Below are 22,941 nucleotides of genomic sequence, written 5' to 3'. Positions count from 1 at the left end.
GCAACCATTTGACAAGGAGGGTTCCATTAGTTGAAAGGCCACCATTTTTCCCACTCAACTTTGCAGGTTGGACATTCTTGCACATGAAGTCTGCTACTAGCGATCGATGGGCTAGCCAGCGTATTGGCAATGAGACAATACAAGATATATGGAAACAAAGATCTACCCTAAATGTGTCCTTAGTACATAGTTTCTTCACCAAGGGAACCACTTCCTGTTTCCTAAGTAAACGATATACTTCAATGCTTGACCGCCAAAAATCATTGCCGTCTATGATGTGTCAAAGATCGAGGTTCAAGCAGTGTGACTTGACACCGTTAAGTGTTGTTACACAAAACAGCTTGAACATTTACAATCAACAAAAAATACACAATTTTTAGAGACTTTGGACATTATGGCGTATAGAGACAAACAGACGTCTAGATACACTGAGGGCTGGAACAAGAAGGCAGGAAAGAGAGCATCGGAGGCACATCATTTCCACAAGGCAAAGCTCTGAGAGGCCGAACCTTACATTGCATTCAACCAGCCTCAATCTCCTTTAGTGCCAGCAAGAACTCCTCAGATATTACATAGCTCAGTACTCTGGAACAAAAAACAAATTTCTGGAGTTCTCAACACCTCTTTTCAAATCCTAATCCCATGTCATCTTTTCTACCTACCTACTCCTGATCTTCAAACATCGTACAATACTGGACTGATTTATCCGCCCTGTGCCTGTTACCAACCAGAACTTTCTTGTGCCATGGAAGATGACCTTCTACAGCAAGATACACATAATGATCATCGTCATGAAGCACATTAAATGCTCCATGCGGTTAAATTTGAGTAGAAAGTGCATGAAAAATAACACCACTGATGGAACTAGGAGCTTGCACAATATCTAAGACTTTTTAAACAACCCCCTTACAATAAAAATAGCTTCTCTATTTATGTAGCAAGTTCATTTAGTTCAGAGAGTGCTGAATGCTAAAACAGTAAGAAATAAAGTAAACTGTGTCATCTTTCACTCTAAATGGAGACTGTGTGATAAGAGGGATACAATGACAAATTGAGTGTACCCATCCATCCATATTTTATGACTTAAGTTTTGCAAGGGTAAGTACAGCAAGAAGATGATACCACTTGTGTCAAATGTTCAGTGTGATAAGGAATGATCATTTCTTGGGGACTCAGAAGGAATCTAGGGATCCAGCTTCCGGATGTTAGAACAAGAGTCAAAATCTCCCAAATTCTGACTCGATAAGCATGATTGGTGATGATGTGGATGGCAACTAGGGTTGTAACATGAAGCAAGTGTGTTGTTTTCTATTTAGAATTTTGATTCGGTGCTAGAATGTCAAGGTTTGGTTCGTGTTGGTATTTTTGTAGGTTTCAGCTTGTTTAATTGGTTGTGTAGAGTTCGCGGGTGTGGGTGTCAAGTGGATGGACGCTTTTTCACATCCATAATGGCTGGGAGAGGCTGTTATGCCACGTTTGTGGCTTGATGTTATGGTGTGTCACATGTATTTGTTACTTTTTAAAATTTGATGCATCAGAATTAATTTAATTTAACAAGACTGGCCAACATCCTTCACATGAGATTTTGTACATTTCCTTGCTTCCGTGGAAGATAACCTTACCCCATAAAGATTCACCCATTCAAGCATATGTTTGTGGTGATACAAAGTTTAATTTTAATTTAAGGTCCACTTCAAGGGTAATTACCAGATAATTTTGATACCAGGCAATAGAAAGTGCATAGAAGGAATGATCGAAACACACCAGAAGCTCTCAGGGAAACCTTATATTCACTGAGGTCGACTATATACATTGGCAACATCAAATGTTGGCATTTAAGGACAGTAGCTGAAGCCACTGCATACCAATTAATAGCATAAACAAACCTTAGAAACCAATAAACAGGCCAGCCTTGTACTTTGTATCAGAGTACAAGCACTGCATAATCACAATGCCAAACATATCTGAAGTACAGCAAAACATGCTCTTTTGGCATATTTCTGAAGAAATTTAAACATCCCTGGTGTCTTAGTTCAAACTCCTACATTGTTCCAACTTCCAGGCCTTCCAGACTCAAAATGTTTGGAGTCCATCCAACAAAGACAATACGTCCCATGACTTTTCTTATATAAATCAGGTCAAGCGTATGAGATTCAAGCTATAGCTAGATTCCTGAAATAGTATAATAGAATCTTTTACAACATAAAATGGCAGCATGGAGAACAACTAACGTGAACTGCTGCTCCATTTTTTTTTCCTTTTTTTTCTCTTTTAGAGTGCGGCGGAGGCTTATGCATCATAAATTCGTATGGTGCCGTTGACATTTTGTCTACATACAGGACACCTAGCATTCAGATCTTGTTCTACCCTCTGGGCACAGCCCACACAACAAACAAGATGTCCACATGGAAGGAATGCTGCTCGCCTTCGTCTAAGTAAACAAACCACACAGAGTTCGCCATCTGGCACATCTGCAGCCTCCTCATCGACTCCCTCAGCTGAAAGCCTGTCTTGCCTGGCTCGCTCTTGCTGCCTCTCTCTCTGTAACCTCCACTCCTTCCACCTCCTCCAGTTCCTGAAGAGGACAAATCAACAAAATAAGAATTTCTGGTAAGAGGAAGCACGCACCGGGGGGGGGGGGGGGGGGCGGGGGGGGGGAGACAAAACGAGTATTCAAACTGAGAAAAGGCAAGACGACTGTAAGCCTGGACACATACCAATGCCATTGCCCAAAACCTTTGTGGGGAATCCTTAAATTTTTAATTGAGAAACTTGTATATATACCTTTGTAAGACTAGAATAAGTCCAATCATACAAATTGAGAAACTTGATTGATTTCTTTAGTGAAAAGGTGGAATACCCAACAGCTAAGATCAAAAGGATCGCCTCAAAATTTCATGCAAAGGAGGGACTTGAAAACAAGATGTACATTACACACTCCCAAGGTCTTACCACTGGGCTACATGAAGATGTTGTAAAGTATTTTAAATTCTCACCCTCGTAAATACAAGAGGAGGGGCCCTTCCCTCATAAATCAAGGAACGTCCTCACTAATCACTCTCCTCTTTACCCCTCCCGTCCTCCTTGTTCCACTAATTAATACATTTTTGAACTCTTTGGGGGACCTATTCAAACTCATACAGATATACTCTGATTATGTTAAACATTTTAAAGAACACAGGATACATCTTGTAAATTACAGCTACACTTTGACTATGTTAAAACTTTTTACCAAAGACAGAACACAGGATGCACCTTGGAAATTCAATACTCTCAGAAAGCATTCCTTTGTTCAAGGTATGAAAAGTGGACTCTTTTTTAATTTATTATCATACTCACTAGTTATGCATTAGTGCCTCTTTCTCTCCGCCTCTACCATAGCCTTTGCCCCTTTGTCTCTACCTGCGCCCATATCAGCCTCTTTTCTTGTAACATTCAGAAGCCCGATAACCTGGCTTGTCACAATACAAGCATGGGCATTTTTTCTGTTTAAAATTACCCTTCAGTGATTGTACGTGCTTTTTGCCTTTGGCGATTAAAAGCTCTACCTTTTGTGCCTCTTTCAAGATTGGTACTTATATGCTTCCTATGTTCTTCCTGAAGAAGATTACCAACTAATTGTTCAAAGTTTGGTAGTTTGTCCCTTGCAGAAAGACTTGACACTGTGCTGAATGCATGATTCAGCCCATTCCATAAGAGTCATACCATCTCATCATCTTCCAATTTGTCTCACAGTTGTGAAGTTCGTTTTGAATCTCTTTTATTCTGGAGCTGTAAGTCCAATGGACTATGTATCACCTTGCCTTGGGGTATAAAGCCTATTTTTCAAGGCTAAAATTATGGGAGTATTTTAAGCTGCATAGAGTTCTTGCAGATCAAATGCCAAAAGACAATTTTAAACCACATGCTTCCAAGTGTGGTAGTATGAAGCTCCTTCCAGTTTATTGGCATCACTGATAGTCTGGTATAATATTTGTAGACATACTTGCACTTAACTGTCCAAACACAAATGCAAAATGTTCTCGCAATACGAAAAGGGGCAAGCTCACACTGAGATTGTTTGCAATTTCCTGCACAAGAGTAAAAGCCTCAATTTTCTGACAGAAACTCCAGCCTGCAGAACAATTTTTTGACAAGGCTGCTGTTTGCTTCACTCCAACAGCAAATAAGAGCTGCAATGTTGTGAATTCTATCACAATCCTTGCTCAAATTGACTCCAAAATTGCTCTGATACCATGTTGGGACAGCTTGAAGCCTGCAGGTGGGAAGGAGAAAACCACTGGCTTGAATTGATAGAACTCTTACAGGGACAACATACAAAACATGAGTGATAAGTACTCACATGAAAAAGATATTAAAGGGTGTAGTTATAAAATTAGGGTTTCTAGACTTATGATGGTGCCATGTGGCAGGCCAAAGAAATTCATTCGCCCATTGTAAAGATAAGCTGCTTGTCCTGATCTTAACTGATGTCAAATTACAAAAAAGTCCATTGGTTGGTCCAAAATGATATTGGAAGAGGTAGAGCCAAGGGTTATGCAGTGATGAATTTCACGGACCTACTAAAAGGATGAGAATGATTTTTAAGTATGGCATGAAATTGATTGTTGCACAGACTTTCCTTGAAAGTTGAGAGACACATTTTGTAAGCTGAATTCACAGCTCACATCAAGTCTAGATTCTGGTTAGTGGATTCGAGTGCTCCTTGTCATTTGACACCCCAAAGGAAATGGTTTACTCATTTAAATACAAATGTTAAATTGAAACCTCCCACTCGACATGGAAACGGTTAGAAGCTGATCATTATAGGGATTGGCGACATTCCTATCAGCTTACCTAATGGTTGTTCAAAAGGCCAAAACTGGGCTAGTTAGTGGAGGTTAGGACTAACTAGGCTAGGGGTTGTTTGGGCCTAGAAGGTTTAAAAGGGATATATCGACGAGGAGATTATATAAGCCCACGCCCCTAGACACATTATGATATATACCTTCATAAGACTAGAATCTATCCAATCTTACAAAGTACGGTGTACACATTTTAATAAAACAAGCGAAAGAACAAAGGAAAAAAGAGAGTTTGTAAGGGACTTTAAAGCAACTTAAGGGTTAATAAGAAACAAAAACTTAAAACAACTTATTAGGCAAAGCTATGCTTATGTGTCTCATCAAGACCCAAGCATAAGCTACAACCTGGGTTTCAAAAGGTTCCGGGCACGTTTTGAAGTTGACACTCTCCCCACTTGCTTCTTGCTCTCACTTCTATCTCTCTCACCTCTCTTCCTCTTTCTCTATACCACATTCCTTTCTCTCCCTTTTTCCCCCGTCCTCTCCTTCCTACTATACCTATCGCCCTTCTTCAAATCTGCCTCGTCCCCTTCACTTCATTGGTATAAGAGGACATGCTCTTGGCACATGTTCTCTCCCTTCAGCTCTGCTTCCCTCAAGTTCATACACTTCCCCAAAACAAATGCCATCTACATTCAGGAACAGCATGAGAGCATTATCTACAAAAGCACACACATATTGACTCAACAAAGAGCAGTTGTGTCAACCGCTCCAATCCATACGCATGCTCTCCATCCACCTTAGTATTTCCATTCAAAGGACAATTTGACTTAACCAGTTTGCCTCTTGCCTTAAAAAAGGCCCAGTCTCCAGAGGTTGGAAAACAGATCTATGAAAGAAAAAAAATAAATACAGGAACTCTATATCGTCTTTGGTCACATGAGCACTCTTTCAAGGTCATTCTGCTGCAGAGAAGATCTAGTGTTGAGGAATGCTTCTGAAGGTTTTTGCACTTCTGTCTACCTGTGACGATGATTTAGGGAAACCATTTCTGTTCTAGTCATTCTTCATACTTCAGCACATTTGGAGGTGGCAACAATTGTGAGGCCATTCACATCCATGGTTGCAGTAGTGTTGCTCTATCTTTGCCCCCAGGCACTCAATTGCATGAACAAAGCAGTGATGCACATTAGATATCTAGGCATATTGGAGTAGACATATCGCCTCATTGTGCCTCTGTTTCGGCCACCTGTGCCATTGGTGCTGCTGTCTCTAAAGCGTCAACCATTAGTGTCAAAATTGCAGAGGTCAGCCATAGACCCCTACACATCCTCCAAAATCCTTGTTGGATGATGAGGTCCTCAAAATCCATCCTGGACCAGCCGGTCAACAAGCAATAGTTTCAAAGGCCAACAAGCACTTAAGTGATGATAAGGCCTTGCGCACAAGATAGGGTGTGTTTCATTTGGCTTACATGCAATTGCTTGGAGCATATACCTAGATGAATCCAGGAACATTTGAAAACCATAAACTCCATCACGCATAGCAGGGACTAGCTACTATGACATCCCCACTGACGTCATCAGCGCCCAACAGTGGGTGTAGACCGTAGTATAAAAATATGCTCTCACACATACAAATCCACACACCCACACATACTTGAGCATCCATTTATACAAAGTCTTTGTACTGAGTTTCTGTGGTACTCCGGAGGTGAAGGCAAACTCAGCCATGACGAAGGTGAGCACTAAAGGAGAAGGCTAATAAAAAACTAGTCCAAAATCTCTTCATTCAAGCTACAACTGCTTGTAAAGTCTAAGGATTTCATTTTAGTCTCTCCCAAACGAGCATCTAAATCTAGTTGATAGGGCAATCGCTTGGAGCAGTTAAAAAGCATTGTCTTCCACTAAAGTGCAGTACAAGGTGGCACAGAAGCATATGCAACCACTTGGTTGAGGCTTCCACTAAAAGAGCTTGGAATGCCTCAAAATGACAATATGCTGTATTTTGTGACTACAAAAGCTGTATATGTTTGGCCAAAAATTATGTTTTCCATGCAAGGACTAAGCACATTGAGGTAAAGTTTCACTACATTAGAGAGAAACTTGTATATCATGAGAGAGAGATCTCACACTTGCACCACAAATCACCAACTAGCGACCTTGCATGGTAGAAAGTTTGAATGTAGGACTGCAAGACATCAAATTGATATTGAGGCAAAGCGTTAGAAATTGATGCTCAATTAGCATGCTCACTCGTGTCATCCCCAGACCAACTATTGGTCGTTTTAAAAAGCTTCCATCAGTTAAGTGGCATCTTACTTTATAATGGGCCAATAAAAAATTGTGGCCTGCCATGTGATCATAGGGTCTAAAAACCCTAACTTTGTAACTACATCAATTTGATGTGCCATTTTCATGTGAGACTTCTCACTCATGTTTTGTATCAATAGAAGTTGGCTGCTTTCTCATTCCCACCTTCTTCACCCTATTCTTCAGTTCTTGCCCAAATGGGAAGCATGAAGCACATTAAGCCCCCACAAATCCACCTCCGTCAACCACCCCATGTCCCCTGCCCCCCCAACCACCACCCCTGCGCTCTTGGATCCTCACTGAGACCTACCTCCCCCAAAGCTCCTCACCTCTACCACCACCTTTGCTGGTGAGTAAAGGAGATGCTCTCTCATTGCTAGTGACTACAAGACACAATCTCTGATTACTTGTGGAGTTGCCCTGCAGCATAGGAGGGTTGGCAACGCTCACTCAAGATCATCTCACAACTGTTACACGCTTTCTATAAAGGGATGGTATGCCCCACTCCAGTCATACAGGTCCCCTCACAATCTGGATAGCATATTGCAGCCCTGTGATGGGAGACTGTTGCCAATATCACAGCCTTAATGATCTAGGTACCATGCCACAACCTAGTGGAGGAGAGCAGATTCAAGCAAATTCCAGACTTGTCGACATTTATATAAACATTGCACTCGATATGGAAGCACCGCATGGCATGGCACAGAGGGCTCCACGAAAAAAGCTTACAGTCATTAGCGTCGCTACAAGGCTTGGCTTACAATATCATTCACACTTTCACAAATCAAGACATCCACTGGTTACATAGTACCTTACTCGCCACTGGCAACCTGCTCCTGGGTTACCATAGGCAGTGATCCAAGCCCAGGTGCTGACAATGCCTTGGGGCGGGGGATGGGAGGGGGGGGTATATATACAGAAACAATCCACATGCATTCTTTAAATTGCAAACACTAAGCATCTCACTCAACAAACTTACTGCATATCACTTCAGACCCAAAAGCATGTGAAACACCAAGAACAGCCTTCAACAATTGGCATAACTTTGGCTTGCATATGATTTGTTTTTTAGTAATTCATGCAATGGCAAAAGGCAGGGAATAGAGCTAGAACAGGTTTAAGGGAAGGGAAAAGGGGGGCGCCAGGGGGGCGAATGTGGGTGGTGGGAAGCTTAGACTCCAGATCATTTCAATTTGACGTACTTGAAAAAAGCATATCCCAAAACGCCCACCGCAAAAGTGCTGAACAAAATCCCAGTCCACAAAAGAACCTTTGTGCCAGTTGCTATCTCAGTCACCAACTGGTCCCTTGTTAGTTCAGTCCTGTGCACACAAAAAGAGCACAATGAAAAATATATATATCTCTCTCTCTCTCTCTCTCTCCTCCAACCTCCCACAACCCCAAGAACGATCAGAATTCAAGCTATGCCTGTGGCATCAATGCGAGAAACAGAAAAAAAGGGGGGGAAATCATTTGACAGCAAGCTTGGAAAAAGCAAACAGTTTAATCACGTGCATCTAAAGAAGTAAGAGAGGTTTTGAGGGGGATCTTATAGACCCATGAAAGGCATAAAATGCAACGAAGCCATGAGGGTCTGCACACATGTGGTTGCAAAAAATACCAAAAAAGCTAGCAAATGAGACTGGGTTGTAAGAAAAAGTCAGCTATGATGGTAATTTGTAAAGCGTCTGTTAGAAACTTTATTAAGTGTCCACATATCAGCAGGCAGTCAAAATAGAAAAGCAACTTGCTGCATTAGGAAGGTTCTGAACTTTGGGCTATCATTTTCTGTGGAGGGTGACAAACATAAAGATGAAATAGCCACTTAATAACCAATGGAAAACACTCATGTTTATACTTTAGCCATCTTTAGCAGAGCATGAGAGACTTCGACATGTCTGGTGAGGTGCTTCCATTTGCAGGCTATGATAATACTAAACAAAGCTTAAGGAAAGCTGTGAAATAGGAAGAGACGGGATGTCACCCATGATTGAGGCTTGAATGAAAAGGATGAAATTGTGAGGCAAAAAAGGAGGTGGTCCTAGTTGAAAATACAGAATTAAATTTTGAAAGTGAAAATCCTGAGAATCCGAGAAAGCCTTTGATTCACATCATTTAATAACTCAAATGATAAAGGAGAGAAATGTGATCTAAAAGAATTGCTGAAAGGTGCCTTTAAGAAAACAGTACAATTCCCCTTTTCTATTCGAATTATTACAAGCATGAGAGACTACCACCAGAGGAGTTCAGTTTGATCAAGTTAAAAAAAAGTTGCAAAAAGATACCTACAAGAAGCAAGGTAAGTGCTTGGACGCGTTTATTTCAGGTTGGCCATCTTGGGAAATACCCAGAATCCCAACAGCTGTGATCTCCTTTCCTGGCGGTAGAATCTTCTCTTCGTCTAAAAGACCAACCTGCAATACTCAATTACAAGGTTGAAGATTGAAACCAGAAAAATAAACACAAACCGTAAAATTTTCAAGTAACACACAGGCATCTCAAAGCAACCCTCAATGTGAGCTGAAGGCATGCATTCTACATGGTGTTACTGCATAACAGGGAATGAAATTAAGCTTATAATAAACATACCGGATAGCCTCGTCCAAATATTGCTTGTAGAAAGGTATATGGGGATGCTTGTACAGGATGCAATTGGTGGTATATAGTAACCAATGGCAATGGGTGTTTCGACTCATCGATGCTAATATGGGCAAATGCATTGTTATGAAACCCATTTCCCTCTACAAGCACGAATGGCACCTGTCACAAAAATAATCACATTAGATAAGAGCTGATGTGTCCGTTTATGCGGATTCTAAGTGCCTGGTGCTATAAACCCATAAAATCTAGAAAAAAGAACTTCTCAAGCTTAATAATCACGAATCTGCAAACTGTCAACTCATCGTGCATATTAAAGACTCGCCACAAACCTCAAGTGTGCCTTTAGCAAATGTATATCTGGTTAACAGCATGCAAATCAGCATATATACAGAGGCCTATGCGACACCTGTAAGAATAAGATTGCTCAAAGGTTCCCATGAAAATGTTACAAATGGAAAACTTAATTCTTATTGGACTTGTACCTAGTGAGCAGGCTAACTAAAAAATAATCCACATTTTCTTCATCCACTCTTGCCTCCTAAACAAAAAATGCTCATCCACCCATCAGTTCATTGTATCAGCTTCTTTTAGTCTCATAGACCTTTTTGGTCTTCCGAAAACTTTTGCTAGACTTTCTTTCCTTCTTTCTAAGGACAAACTGATAAAGCTAGAAAGCAACAAGATTTAGCTAAGAATAACTTCTATGTCATCAACTTGTTACTTCAAGTACTCCTAAAGCACTCCTAGATTGAAGTAAAACAAAATGCTATAGTTAAATGTTCCATCTTAAATGCAAAGCTCAGAATGATTTTCCAAACATAGATCCACAGACACACAAGTTTTAAAAACAGATGGACAAGAAAAACTGAACTGCTGCTGCTCCCTCCCCTCCAATGTGTGGCCTTGGAAGGGCCTCCAGTGGATAGAGAGGGTCTATGGAGTGCCCCTTATATAGGGGTTGGGGAGGCAGGCTGAACCCCCCCAGCCAGGGAGCAGCACAAGAACCGACCCCTCCACTGTGGGGTGTTACACAAAAACCTCCCTCCAAATCCAAAAGCAAACCCTCGAGGGTAATTGCAATCGTACCATCTCCGCTGGTACTGTCCTGCTCACAAAAGCAAGGGTCTGCGCCAAGGGTGGTCACACAAGAACCCGCTTCCCCCACGACAACGGACCATGCCGCGATAACTAGTCCCAATGCCAATGTGCCTCTAGTGTCCAAGGTAAAACACAAGCTGAACACTTACTCTACATGGCTTTTAACACGCTATGTGGAAGCACAACATCTGTCCACACCGCATTCCTCATAATCATCAAGTCCAGGTCTAGGTGAGTCCTTATGGTAGGCATCTCACCCGACTCACCCGCAGCCCACAAGTCACTGCCGAACAACACACACACACACATCCATGCCCAGCACTAGGTGATTAGGGTGAGTATGTCCATTTTTGCATTTTTTCACAATCTTGCACACTGGCCTCACAATCAGTCCCACACTGCACAAATGCACTCCAGCCATCCCCTCTCCTACTCACCTTCCCACTCCTTCACACTTCCCCTCTTTTCCTTCTCTACATAGTCAATATCGCACCAATCATTGCTATAGAATTATCCCGCCGACCGTCGCCATCCCATATCATGCCAACCGTCGGCATCCCGTATCATGCCAACCATCGCCATCGACGGACCACGTTGATTGTCGCCATCCTGTACCCCACCGACCGTTGCCATTGGAGGACCCCGCCGTCCGTGGGGATGCAAAATCTATATAAACAAGCCTTATCTCGGTGGGTTGTCACCATAGCAGTTTCCTCTAGACTCTTATAAAATTTCCTCAGAATTCTCACAGCCTCCTGCCCTCTTCCACTGCCATCCAAAACAACCTATTTATGTCCTCCCACTCTTCCTCTTCCACCAACTCCCTCGTCACTCAACTGTCATCACTCTTTCCCATGGATCCCGAAAATGAATTCTTCGAATTTGAAACTGAGTTGGGACTCTACCCCTGCCCTATTCCACATGCCACTGGCCCCTCATATTCTCAAAGCACGCCTTCTGCAACATGTATGCCCTCCAAATTCCCCATCGAATATTTGCAAGGGGAGGAGGAAGTATCCAACAGACAAGCCACCCAGGAGGGTACAACGATCTAGGAAGCGCACCCCGGATCCCACAGAAAGTGAATACAAGGTCGTGCGCTCCCAATCACACTCACCGCTTGCAAAATCCTGGCTTCAGGAATTAGACGCATGCATCGTTCACTCGTGCTTTGCCTCTACGAGGGTCACGACTACACTCTCCATTACCATACAACGATAGCCTATGCAGCACTTAAGGAGCCAGAGGTGCAGGATGCACTAAGAGTTACTAGCCTGAGCAGAGTGGCAGACCGCCTCCTATGCCACCTGGACATGAAACTTTTGAAACGGGAGTTCCTCCACGCGTACATGTATTCCATTGTATTCATATGCTTGATGTTTTATTCGCAATGAAAATACATGTATTATTATGTTCTGCTAACAAGGTTAGCTGCAGCTTCAAGTTTCCATGAATCTTGGTTAAAAAGACTTGTCAAATATTCTATATCAAGCTTTACTTTCAGCATTGTGTTCATAAATATTGTCACTTGAAAGACATTGAATCTTGCCACATCCAAACGAGTACCTTCCTCTCAATAGCAGGGGCCACAATTCAGCCAGGTGATCCTCCATTAGTGGAGGTACAGCGACTGTTAGAAAACAGAAGGAAAGAATCACTCTAACCTCCAGCCAAGACCTCTCCCACTCTAGCAACACTCAACTCAGATAACTGATCACAGATACAATACTCACTCAGAGAAAACTTAGACAGAGAGAGAATATATTCATCCACCGGATGGTGGGCAGAAAACTGGCTCCAGGAGAGCAATACAAAACTCAGCCAAGTGCTGAGACAAACTGCAGAAATTCTCTCTGTCAGAAAACGCCAAGTCTGAGTGCACAGCACAGCCCAAATCAGAGGCTTTCTGTCCTGCACTGGATGGCTGAAATGAAGGGAAGTGAGGGCCTTTTATAGGCACTGCCCAGGCCTGTTGGTCTGACCGACCAGCAGGGTCGGTTCCCTGACTGGGGACCGACCAGGTCTGTCAGTAAAACCAACCAGGGTCGGCCCTGGTCGGTGGCCCTGGTTGGACCGACTGGTCCTGCAACAGGGCCCTATAAAAGGGCGCCCTGTGCAGCCAGTCCTTTGCCTCTAGGTAGGCATGGAGCCCCCCCAAAATGCTGCTGTTTGCTGAGTCTCTCTTTTTCCATCCCATCTTACCCTCACTGCCCCTTGTACCCACAAAACGGGGGCTCACAGGTGGGAACAGTGAGTCTCTAACACCCCCCCTCAATGTCACAACTGTGGGCCAATCCCCATGCGTTTGATGAGGTGCTCCATCTGTTCTCGAGGGAGTGCCTTCGTGAAAAGGTCGGACAAATTGTCGGCGGTCGGGCAGTAGATAAGCTCGATCACGTCGTCGATGATGAGCTCTCGAACAAAATGATAATGAACTTCAATGTGTTTGGTCCGCGCATGGTACACTGGATTCTTTGCAATAGCTATGCAACTCTGATTGTCGCACATCAGCACTGTCGCATCCTCCTGACACACATCCATGTCCTCCAGAATCCACCGCAACCACAATGTCTCACAAGCGGCTGTACACGCGGATCTGTACTCTGCCTCTGTAGATGAAAGGGATACTGTGGGTTGCTTCTTACTTAGCCAAGAGATGGCTCCAGATGCAAGTAAGAAACAATATCATGTCGTCGACCTTCTGGTGTCCACGTCACCTGCCCAATCACTGTCACAGAACCCGCCTAGTTCAATGCCTTTGGTGTAGCTGATCCCAAAGGTGCAAGTACCCTTCAAATACCTCAGCACACGTAAACCTGCATTCCAATGATTCTTCCTGGGAGAAGCAGAAAACTGACATAATAATCCAACTGCATAGCAAATATCCGGGCGCGTATTGGTAAGATAAAGCAAACTTCCTACCAATCGTCGATACAAAAGAGTATCAACCAGCTGAGATGTGTCGTGAACACTTAGCTTCAGCCCGACCTCCATGGGAGTTAAAGCTGTTCTGCAATCCTCCATCTGAAATCTCTTCAGAATCTCTCTGCAGTATTTCTCCTGAGAAATGAAAATCCTGTCTTTAGCCTGCTTTACTTCAATCCCAAGGAAGTAATGTAATAATCCAAGGTCAGTCATCTCAAACTCAGACATGAGTAGCTCCTTGACCTGTGAAATCTTCTTGACATGATCACCTGTCAAGATAAGATCATCAACATAGAGAATGAGTACCAATCGCAATCCCTTCTCAATGAACAAGTAAAGGTTTGCCTCAGAAGGACTCCGACTGAGCCCAATCTTCTGAAAGAATATATCAATCCTTTGGTACCAAGCTCTGGGGGCCTGTTTCAGCCCGTATAACGCCTTCTTCAACCTGCAGACCTTTAATGGGGACACTGGATCCTGAAAGCCTGGTGGCTGCTCCACATATACCTCCTCCTCCAGGGTTCCATTAAGGAATGCGGACTTCACATCCATTTGAAAAATAGGCCACTGGAAATGGGCAGCAAGGGCAATCACTGTCCGGATAGTAACCATGCGGGCTGTGGGAGCAAAAGTTTCATCAAAATCCATGCCTTCAGTCTGAGCAAAACCTTTCACAACCAACCTGGCTTTATACTTATCCAAGCTGCCGTCAGATTTGTATTTGAGTTTGTATACCCACTTAGTGCCAATGACTTTCCGTCGAAGGGCCCTGGCCACTAAGTCCCATGTATGATTCTTTAGAATAGCATCTCTCTGCCTGCATGGCAGCCTGCCATTCGGGATTGTCTTTCGCCTCCACGAAGGTTCTTGGCTCAACAATCTGAGCCACCAAAGCAACATTCACGGATGGGGTCTTTTGAAGACGTTGAGACCGACGCAATCCGGAACTGCTACTCTCAGGTAAAGAGGTGACACGAGACTCTTCCAATGTCCGGAGGTACCATTGGGGCAACTTTTTCTGCTTCTCTGTGGGAGGAGGAACGGGAGCCTCTGCGGGATCATCCTGCTCTTCCTGTGTATCGGGTGGAATATCAGCTTTTGATTGGGTAACCTCTTGAATGGTCAATCTGGGACGGGGTGGGATCGGGGGTTGAACAATCTCCTCCTTCTCAATCTGAGGCTCCTCCTAGGGTTCAGGTTCTTTTTCCGCGAAGACAACATCACGACTGATGAGTATTTGCTTCTTTACTGGATCGAAGAGGCGGTAGGCCTTGGATTCTTCACTATACCCAACAAAGATACATGGTCTGCTTCGGGAATCAAGCTTGGTCCTATCTTCCTTGGGCACATGCACCCACGCGTTAGAACCAAAAATGCGGAGATGAGAAATAGAGGGCTTCTTACCATAAAATGCCTCATATGGAGTCTTGTCCTTGACGGCCTTTGTCTTGGTCCGGTTGAGAATGTGTACCGCTGTATTGATAGCTTCACTCCAATAGGCTTTAGAAAGATTTCTCCCTCGGAGCATAGCAAGCCCTGTCTCAGTGGTGGTTCTATGCTTTCTCTCGGCTACCCCGTTTTGTTGAGAAGTATGTGCCGTGGTGAGTTGTCGCTTGATCCCATGCTTGCGACAAAATGTATTAAACTCACTTGAGGTGAATTCTCCCCCCCTGTCTGTGCGAAATGTCTTGACATCTTCCCCTGTCTCCTTTTCAACTCTAGCTTTCCAGTCTTTGAATTTCTCAAAAGCCTGAGACTTTTTAGCCAAACAATATACCCAAGTCATTCTACTGAAATCATCCACAAAGAGAAGGGAATACCTGGATCCTGCCCATGATGCAGTAGACATTGGACCACAAATGTCGGCGTGAACCAACTCAAGTGGTTTGCTGGCCCGAAACGAAGCTTCTTGTGGGAACTTATCCCTGTGTTGCTTGCCTTCAAGACAAGCCCTACAGACATCATCCTTGCTTGTAATTGGTGGAAGTCCATCCACCATCTTTGACTTTGACATTTTAGCCAAGATTCCATAGCTGACATGACCGAAGCGCTCATGCCAAAGTTTGGACTTTCCGTGATCATCATGAACCAACATTGCACTGAGACGGTAAAGTCCATTCTCTTCAACACCCTGTGCTACCACTTGCCCACTCCCTTTGGATGTCACGGTGACCTTGCCATCTTGGAAAAGAACTGCCATGTTGTTTTTGTCCATCTGACTTACAGATAGTAAATTCTTGCAAAGGTCGGGTACATAAAGTACTCCAGAGATATCCTTCTCCTCACCTGCCGTGGTAATGAAAGGAATGCTACCTATGCCCTTCACAGGACATGTCCGGCTATCCCCAACAGAAACTTTGGAATCCGGGTGTGTACTGTCCATGGTTTTGAACCACGTCCTTCTGTTGGACATGTGCTTAGAAGCACCACTGTCAACATACCAACCTTCTTTTCCTTCACTAACTGCATAAGCTGAACAATGTTCACTGAGTAAGAATAACTGACCAGTTGTCACATTGGCAGAATCACTCTTAGGCTCTTCTTTGTTTTTGGCTTCTCTTTTCCGCTTTTGATCTGCCTTCTTCTTCCGGCATTCTTTGGCAGAGTGGCCAAGCTTTTCACAGTAAAAGCACTTCATTTTCTTCTTACGTTCAGCGTCCTCTGATTTCTTGGAATCCTTTGACTTGCCTTTGCCAGGCTTGTCTTTGGCAACCAATGCCTTTTCGTCGTTTTGCGTAAAGAGTTTCTCTCGGGCCTCCTCCTGAAGTAGGAGTGGACAAAGCTCCTCAAAGTTGATTGGCTTTGTCCGTTGACCCGCAGTGACCGTAGTCACAAAACTTTTGAAACTCCGTGGCAATTTGTGGAGTGTGAGTAATGCTAATTGACTCGAGTCCACTTTCTGACCAACCGCTGCGAGCTGGTCCCGCACAACTTTCACCTTTGTCAGATGATCATGAACACTGTCACCCTCATTCATATCAAGGTTATAAAGCTGATGCTGCAATGTGATGATACGAGCTGTATTATCGGTTTCATACAACTCCTTCAGTATGGTCCACGCCTCTGAAGACGTTTCTGCCAACTGGATATGAGGAATAACAGAATCTGCTGTCGTGCCTATAAGCATTGCTAAGGCCTGAGCATCCCTCTCCTCCCATGCACAGAGTTCATCTGCATCTGCTTCAGCTAGAACTTCACCTCTCTTGTCCACAATATCCTCCGGCTTTTCTTCAGTACCATTGACAATCTTCCACAACTTCCGTGCCAACAGATGGCTTCGGATCTTGACTTTCCATATTGGAAAGTTTGTACCATCAAGCTTTCCAGCTTCACCAAAATTAGGGATAAACGAAGAAGGAAGATGACTGGAGAAGGAGGAAGGACGAGCAATGGATGTAAAGGCTTCTGATCGCTGATCCATCTCGGTGAATAGCTACAGAACTTGAAAAACTGAAACAGAAATAAATGAACTGACCTTCTGTACTGAACTGAGCTGAAAACAGAGTTTCCTTACAGCCAAGGAACTCCTTCCTTCAGAGAGTGATATTGATGAGGAAGAGTCGGGAGCCTATGGCTCTGATACCATGTTAGAAAACAGAAGGAAAGAATCACTCTAACCTCCAGCCAAGACCTCTCCCACTCTAGCAACACTCAACTCAGATAACTGATCACAGATACAATACTCACTCATTTGGACCGACTGGTCCTGCAACAGGGCCCTATAAAAGGGCGCCCTGTGCAGCCAGTCCTTTGCCTCTAGGTAGGCATGGAGCCCCCCCAGAATGCTGCTGTTTGCTGAGTCTCTCTTTTTCCATCCCATCTTACCCTCACTGCCCCTTGTCCCCACAAAACGGGGGCTCACAGGTGGGAACAGTGAGTCTCTAACAGCGACCACAGTCACCCTTGCGTCAGTAGTGTGCCTTAGGAGCTCCTGACGTTGCGATGGCAAAAGCTGCAGAGGGCAGCCCGGCAACAGTTGAGAAAAAGGGGATTCAGAGCCCAGATGTGCATGATCAGCCTGTGACTGCCCCTATTTCTGCCCCCCTTCCCCTCCGGACCCCTCTCCCTCTCCAGGCCCTCCCCCTCCTCCCGTGCTCCCCCTTCCCCCTCCTCAGAACTCTAGATCCTACTCGGGATGTGCACACCTACATGCATTTGTAACCCATGCTGAGACCACTTGGGCTGTGCACACATACATGTAAATCTAAACCACGGGCAGACTGGGAATAGACAGCAAGATATGGCAACCAATAAATGAATAAGAACGTCCAAGAGAGGACTCAAAATGTATTACAAAATATTACACTCACAAACCATACTATGTGGAGCTGCCCCACTGAGGCCACAAGAGTTGCCATAATATGCTTCTCCCTCCTCCTGTTGCGTGCCTCTGATGAGGACTTCATTAGCTATGGGACTGAAAAGGCATTCCTATTGTATGCTCATTGTGTAGTCCATGAGGGTACTAAGATAAGGTATTCAGAGTGTGGCCATGTTTATGTCTGACATGGAGCAGTGGTGTGTGGAGTCTATAGATCGAGATGCTTTAGAGGCGATTGACAACTATTGCAGTTTCTTCATTAAGGCAGCTAAGTACATAACTATCATCATCGGTGGAGATGAGGACGGGATAGGACAATATGATGGTTCTGGAAACCCTGACTAGAGCAGAAGTGGTAATGAATGAAATTGTGCAATCTTCACAAGCAGTTGTAGCTTGAATGAAGGTGTGGACTACTTTTCGATTAGCCTTCTGCTTTAGTGCTAGCCTTTGTCATCACTGAGTCTACTTTCACCTTTGGAGTTACCGACGGAAACTCAACACGAAGACCTTTGGATACTCAAGTATGTGTGGGTGTGTGGATTTATATGTATTAGGACATATGTTTATACTAAGGCCTACACCCACTGTTGGGCGCTGATGATGCCAATGGTGATGCCATAGTAGCTAGTCCTTGCTATGCATGATGGATTTTATGGTTTTGAACCTTGTGAGTGACTGTCATGAGATTGAAACTAAACTGTGTGTTGTGTTTGTAGAGGATGAGTTTGGGCATATTACTAGACTCATCTAGATATTGTGAACAAAATGGAGTAAGAATGAGAGTGAGCAAACGTAAGTGTACTGAATAGAATAGTGAAATGAAGTGAGTACAAAGAAAGAGTGAGGGGTTTTGTCTAAGTGACAAAACCCTATCCTATCCACTAACCGTAGCTAGGGATTAGACTGTGGTTAGGGGAAAAAACCTCAATGAGGGAAAAGTGCCCCTAACCTACTTATTACAATACATTGGCCACTACCTAGAATATGATAATAATTCTAACACCCCCCTGTAGTGCCAATGTGGTGTACAAGGTGGTGATCAATCAACAAAAGGAGATAAGTTTAGGGCACTGTGAAATGCCTCATGGAAGTGCTTTGGTGAAGAAGTCTGCAACATTATCATGTGTCGACACATATATCATACTGATCTCCCTTGCATGCAGCTTCTCTCTGACATAATGATAATGAACCTCAATGTGCTTCGTGCGAGCATGAAACACAGGATTCTTTGCCACCGCTATAGCACTCTGACTATCAGTGAGAATTGGAGAAGGACCCTCCAATAAGAGACGAAGATCAGCGAACAAACGACGCAGCCAAATACATTCAACTGTCGCTGTGAAAGCTGCCCTGTACTCAGCTTCACATGAGAAGAAGCCACTATAGATTGCTTCTTGCTCAGCGAAGAAATGCAAGCTTTGCCCAAAAAGAAACAATTACCACTAGTGGACTGCCTAGTAATATGAATCACTATAAGCATGCATTTGCAAGTCACGCCCCCTGGGAAATATCAAGCCATAAGACTTTGTGCCTTGCAAATAACGGAAGATGCGTTTTATAGCCTGCCAATGTGTTGTCTTTGGGCTGTGCATATACCTGCTCACCTAAGATACTGCATACTAAATATTGGGCCTAGTATTGCACAAATAGATGAGGCATCCAACAGCCTGGCTTAAAGTGTGACATCCACTGATTCACATGCATCATACATAGTAAGCTCAACCCCAGCTCCATGGTAGTGGCTATAGGCTTACAATCATGCATGTTGAACCTATCCAAGAGCTTCTGCACATATTTGGATTGAGACATAACAATGCAACATTGGACCCTAAATAAAAATTTAACATGCCCAAATCTGTCATGTCAAATTCAGCTTTCAACTCAGCTTTGAAATCTGCAATTATTTCCTCATTTGACCCTATGAGCAGCAAGTCATCTACATAAAGAATGATGACCAAAATATCTCCCCCATCCTTCTTGATGTAGAGAGTGCTTTCTGTGGCACTATTATGTAACCTAGGATAATAATGGAATACGGGACGAGATAGGCCTCCCAATTGGAGGTTCCGACAATTGATACTAAAATGCATCAATCTTGGCATACCATGCACGTGGGGCTTGTTTGAGCCCATATATAAAGCTTTATTCAGCTTGCAAACCTGAAATGCATTGCTAGAAACTTCAAATCTAGGAGGTTGTTTGACATAAATCTCTTCCAGCAAGTCCCCATTAAGGAAAGCTATTTTTATGTCTGACTGATGGACATTCAAAACAAAATTTGCAGCCATGGCAATAACTGACCGTATGGTGGTCATCCGGGATGTAGGAGCAAAAGTCTCCTCATAATCTATGCCCTTCTTCTTTACATAGCCTTTAGCAACCAGCCTTGCCTTGTACCTATCAATGGACCCATCCGGCTTCCTTTTCACTTTGAAAACCCATTTGGTACCAATGGCATGCTTCCCTGGTGGCAAATCCACAACATCCTAAGTCTGATTTTTCTCAATGGACTACAATTCATTGTGCATGGCATGCATCCAATGCACATTATCCTTTGCTTCTTCAAAAGAGTCATGTTCTTCTTCATCAAGAAGAGTACCTGCATAAGCTGTCTCAACTGAAAGAGCCCCCCCTGCGTGCCTTACTGCACCTACGAGTCCTACCAGGCAAAGGTGCCTCAAGCCTACTCTCTCTGAGAGTCTGTAGTAACCAATTTGGGGACTGTTTTGGCTGTGCTGTGGAGGTACAAAATCAGCCTATGGCTGAATCTGGATCTGGAGGAAGTTGCTGTAAATTCTGATTTTTAGCATGAGCCTCGGGAACCAAATGCTATAGGAAGCATCCCCTCAAAAACATCATCTGAAGAACCTGGAATAGTAAATTTAGCATGTGTATGTGCTCAATTCTCAGAAAATATAACATCTCTACTCACAAAAATCTTGCGTGAAGCAGGATTGTAGAGATGATAGCCTTTGCTTTGTGCACTATACCCAACAAAAATGCAAAGTGCCTTATCTGACAACTTATGTCGAAATTCCACAGGCACGTGAGCATATGCAACACAACCAAAAACTCTGAAATGATCGACTGAAGGCTTTCTCCCATGCCATGCCTCATAGGGAGTGATTGTCTTCAAAGCCTTTGTGGGAGCCCGATTCAAAACATAATTTGCACATATGACGCCTTCGAGCTAAAACCTGTGAGACAACTTTTTATTGGTAAGCATGCATCTATCCATCTCCATAAGAGTGCGATTCTTGTGCTCAACTTTGCCGTTTTGCTGAGGTGTAAGCCTCACTCTGAGCTGATGCATGATGCCTTTCTCTTAGAATGCCTCAAACTCATGAGACATATACTCCCCCCCTCTATCTGTGCGAAGTGTTTGCACCTTGAGTCCTGTCCTATTCTCATATAGCCACAAAGTGTTTGAAATGCATAAACACTTCTGATTTTGTGTAAACTACTTGGTGCTTTCTATCAATTCAGACAACGGATTTTGCAGAGGCATTTGAATGAGATGATTGCGAGTTGCCAAACACATATACTTGAACTTAAGAGTTTGCAATTAAGCTGGAATTAAGACTTATACAGCTTAAACACAAAGTGACATCATTGGAAAATGCAATATGATTGAGGGGCCAAGACGGGCCCCCCCCTTATCCAGGCTCACTTTATTCTTGAAAATGGAGATACAAGACCAAGGTGCAATGCACCTTCCAAACTGATGAACTCAGTGAAAACCTAGGACCTAGATACAAGACTCAAGAGCATATGTACAAGGTAGACAACAAAAAAGAGGACTCCAAGCTCAGGTTTCAACTCCTGGCTTGCCCAATCCACAAGGAAGAAGCCTGCAACAATCACCACTTACATCCAACATTAGAGACAAGCACTAGTTTCTAGAAAGATAGTAGAAACAACATGAAATAGTGCTGTAAATGAGATAAACTTGACAAAACAGGCTCCCTTCGTGACTTGACCCTTTTGTAGATGAAGTCCTTGATGCCTCTGAAGCTACCTTGGGTGAGGAGAGTGTGGAAATGGGGCTGGAATGAGAACAGCTTAGAAAAACAGCCTATAGGCTAGAGAGAGAAAGCTTTTATGGAGTGATAGCTGTAGAGAGAGAGTGCCAATGCTGATCCCAAGGGAGGAGATGTAAGAGAGGAGCTGCTGCTGTTCCAGAGGTGCACAGAAAGGCAGATTTCTGCAAGGGAAATGGGCTGGAACAGTAGAGAGAGAAATTCTGCAGTAGAGAGAGAAAGACTGCAGCAGGAGAGAGAAAGGGGCTGTGGCTGCTCCAGGCTAGGTGAAGGAGAGAGGATGCTGCTGCTGTTCCAGAAGAGCTGAGAGGGGGCAGATTTCTGGATAGGAGGGGCTGGAACTGTAGAGAGAGAATGTGCTGTTGTAGAGAGAGAAAGTGCTGCTGAGGTGAGAGAATGGCCTGGGGAGAAGCTGGCTGCACCCAAGGAGCTGGAGAGGTTCTGCTGCATCATCCAAAAGGAAGGAGAAGAAAAGTGACGAAATTTTCATGTGTGGAATGAAGGGGAGAGGCCTTCTTTTATAGGCTCAGCCCCCCTCCCTAGGCCTAGAGTGGAAGGTGGACACTTGTCCCAGATTTTTGGTACAACCTGCCCCAAATCTATCAGACTTGGGGCCAAACACTTGGCCTGCATGCCCTGCCACTTGCCATGCATGCTGCCACATGTGTGGGACAGGTGGACTGACCTGCCAGCTCAGATTCCATGTGGCAGTCTGCCACGTGTCAACTGCCACGTGTCTCCAAAAAACCCTAAAATTTCAAAGTTGTCAGAATTTAATTCTGATCGCACCCGCGGGTTCCTAACAGCTTAGACTATCTATTGACGTATTCTAAGGTCATAATTGAGCCATACTGAGC

At 43.9% G+C, this 22,941-nt stretch overlaps 1 protein-coding gene across 2 annotated transcripts in view; it reads right to left on the bottom strand.

Moving 5' to 3' along the window:
• Positions 1-1,801: 1,801 nt before the first annotated feature.
• SPL2 (E3 Ubiquitin ligase family protein) overlaps positions 1,802-22,941 on the bottom strand; it is a 46,103-nt gene continuing 24,963 nt past the window's right edge. Inside the window, exons 3-6 of one of the 2 annotated variants that reach the window (XM_087374892.1) lie at positions 9,686-9,856; positions 9,386-9,510; positions 8,299-8,418; positions 1,802-2,575 (exon numbers count right to left, since the gene is read on the bottom strand). In XM_087374892.1, the coding sequence (XP_087231018.1) occupies positions 2,290-2,575; positions 8,299-8,418; positions 9,386-9,510; positions 9,686-9,856 (702 nt within the window). In that variant the 3' untranslated portion in view covers positions 1,802-2,289. The remainder of the gene's footprint in view (positions 2,576-8,298; positions 8,419-9,385; positions 9,511-9,685; positions 9,857-22,941) is intronic. The other variant, XM_087374894.1, reaches the window with a different exon arrangement.

Source organism: Dipteris shenzhenensis, chromosome 5 (assembly GCF_047967505.1).
Source record: "Dipteris shenzhenensis isolate YYH24624 ecotype China chromosome 5, Dip_SZ_1.0, whole genome shotgun sequence".
NCBI classification, from domain to species: Eukaryota; Viridiplantae; Streptophyta; class Polypodiopsida; order Gleicheniales; family Dipteridaceae; genus Dipteris; species Dipteris shenzhenensis.
Note: the sequence above shows the minus strand (reverse complement) of the source record. Positions and strands in the feature narration are given on the sequence as shown.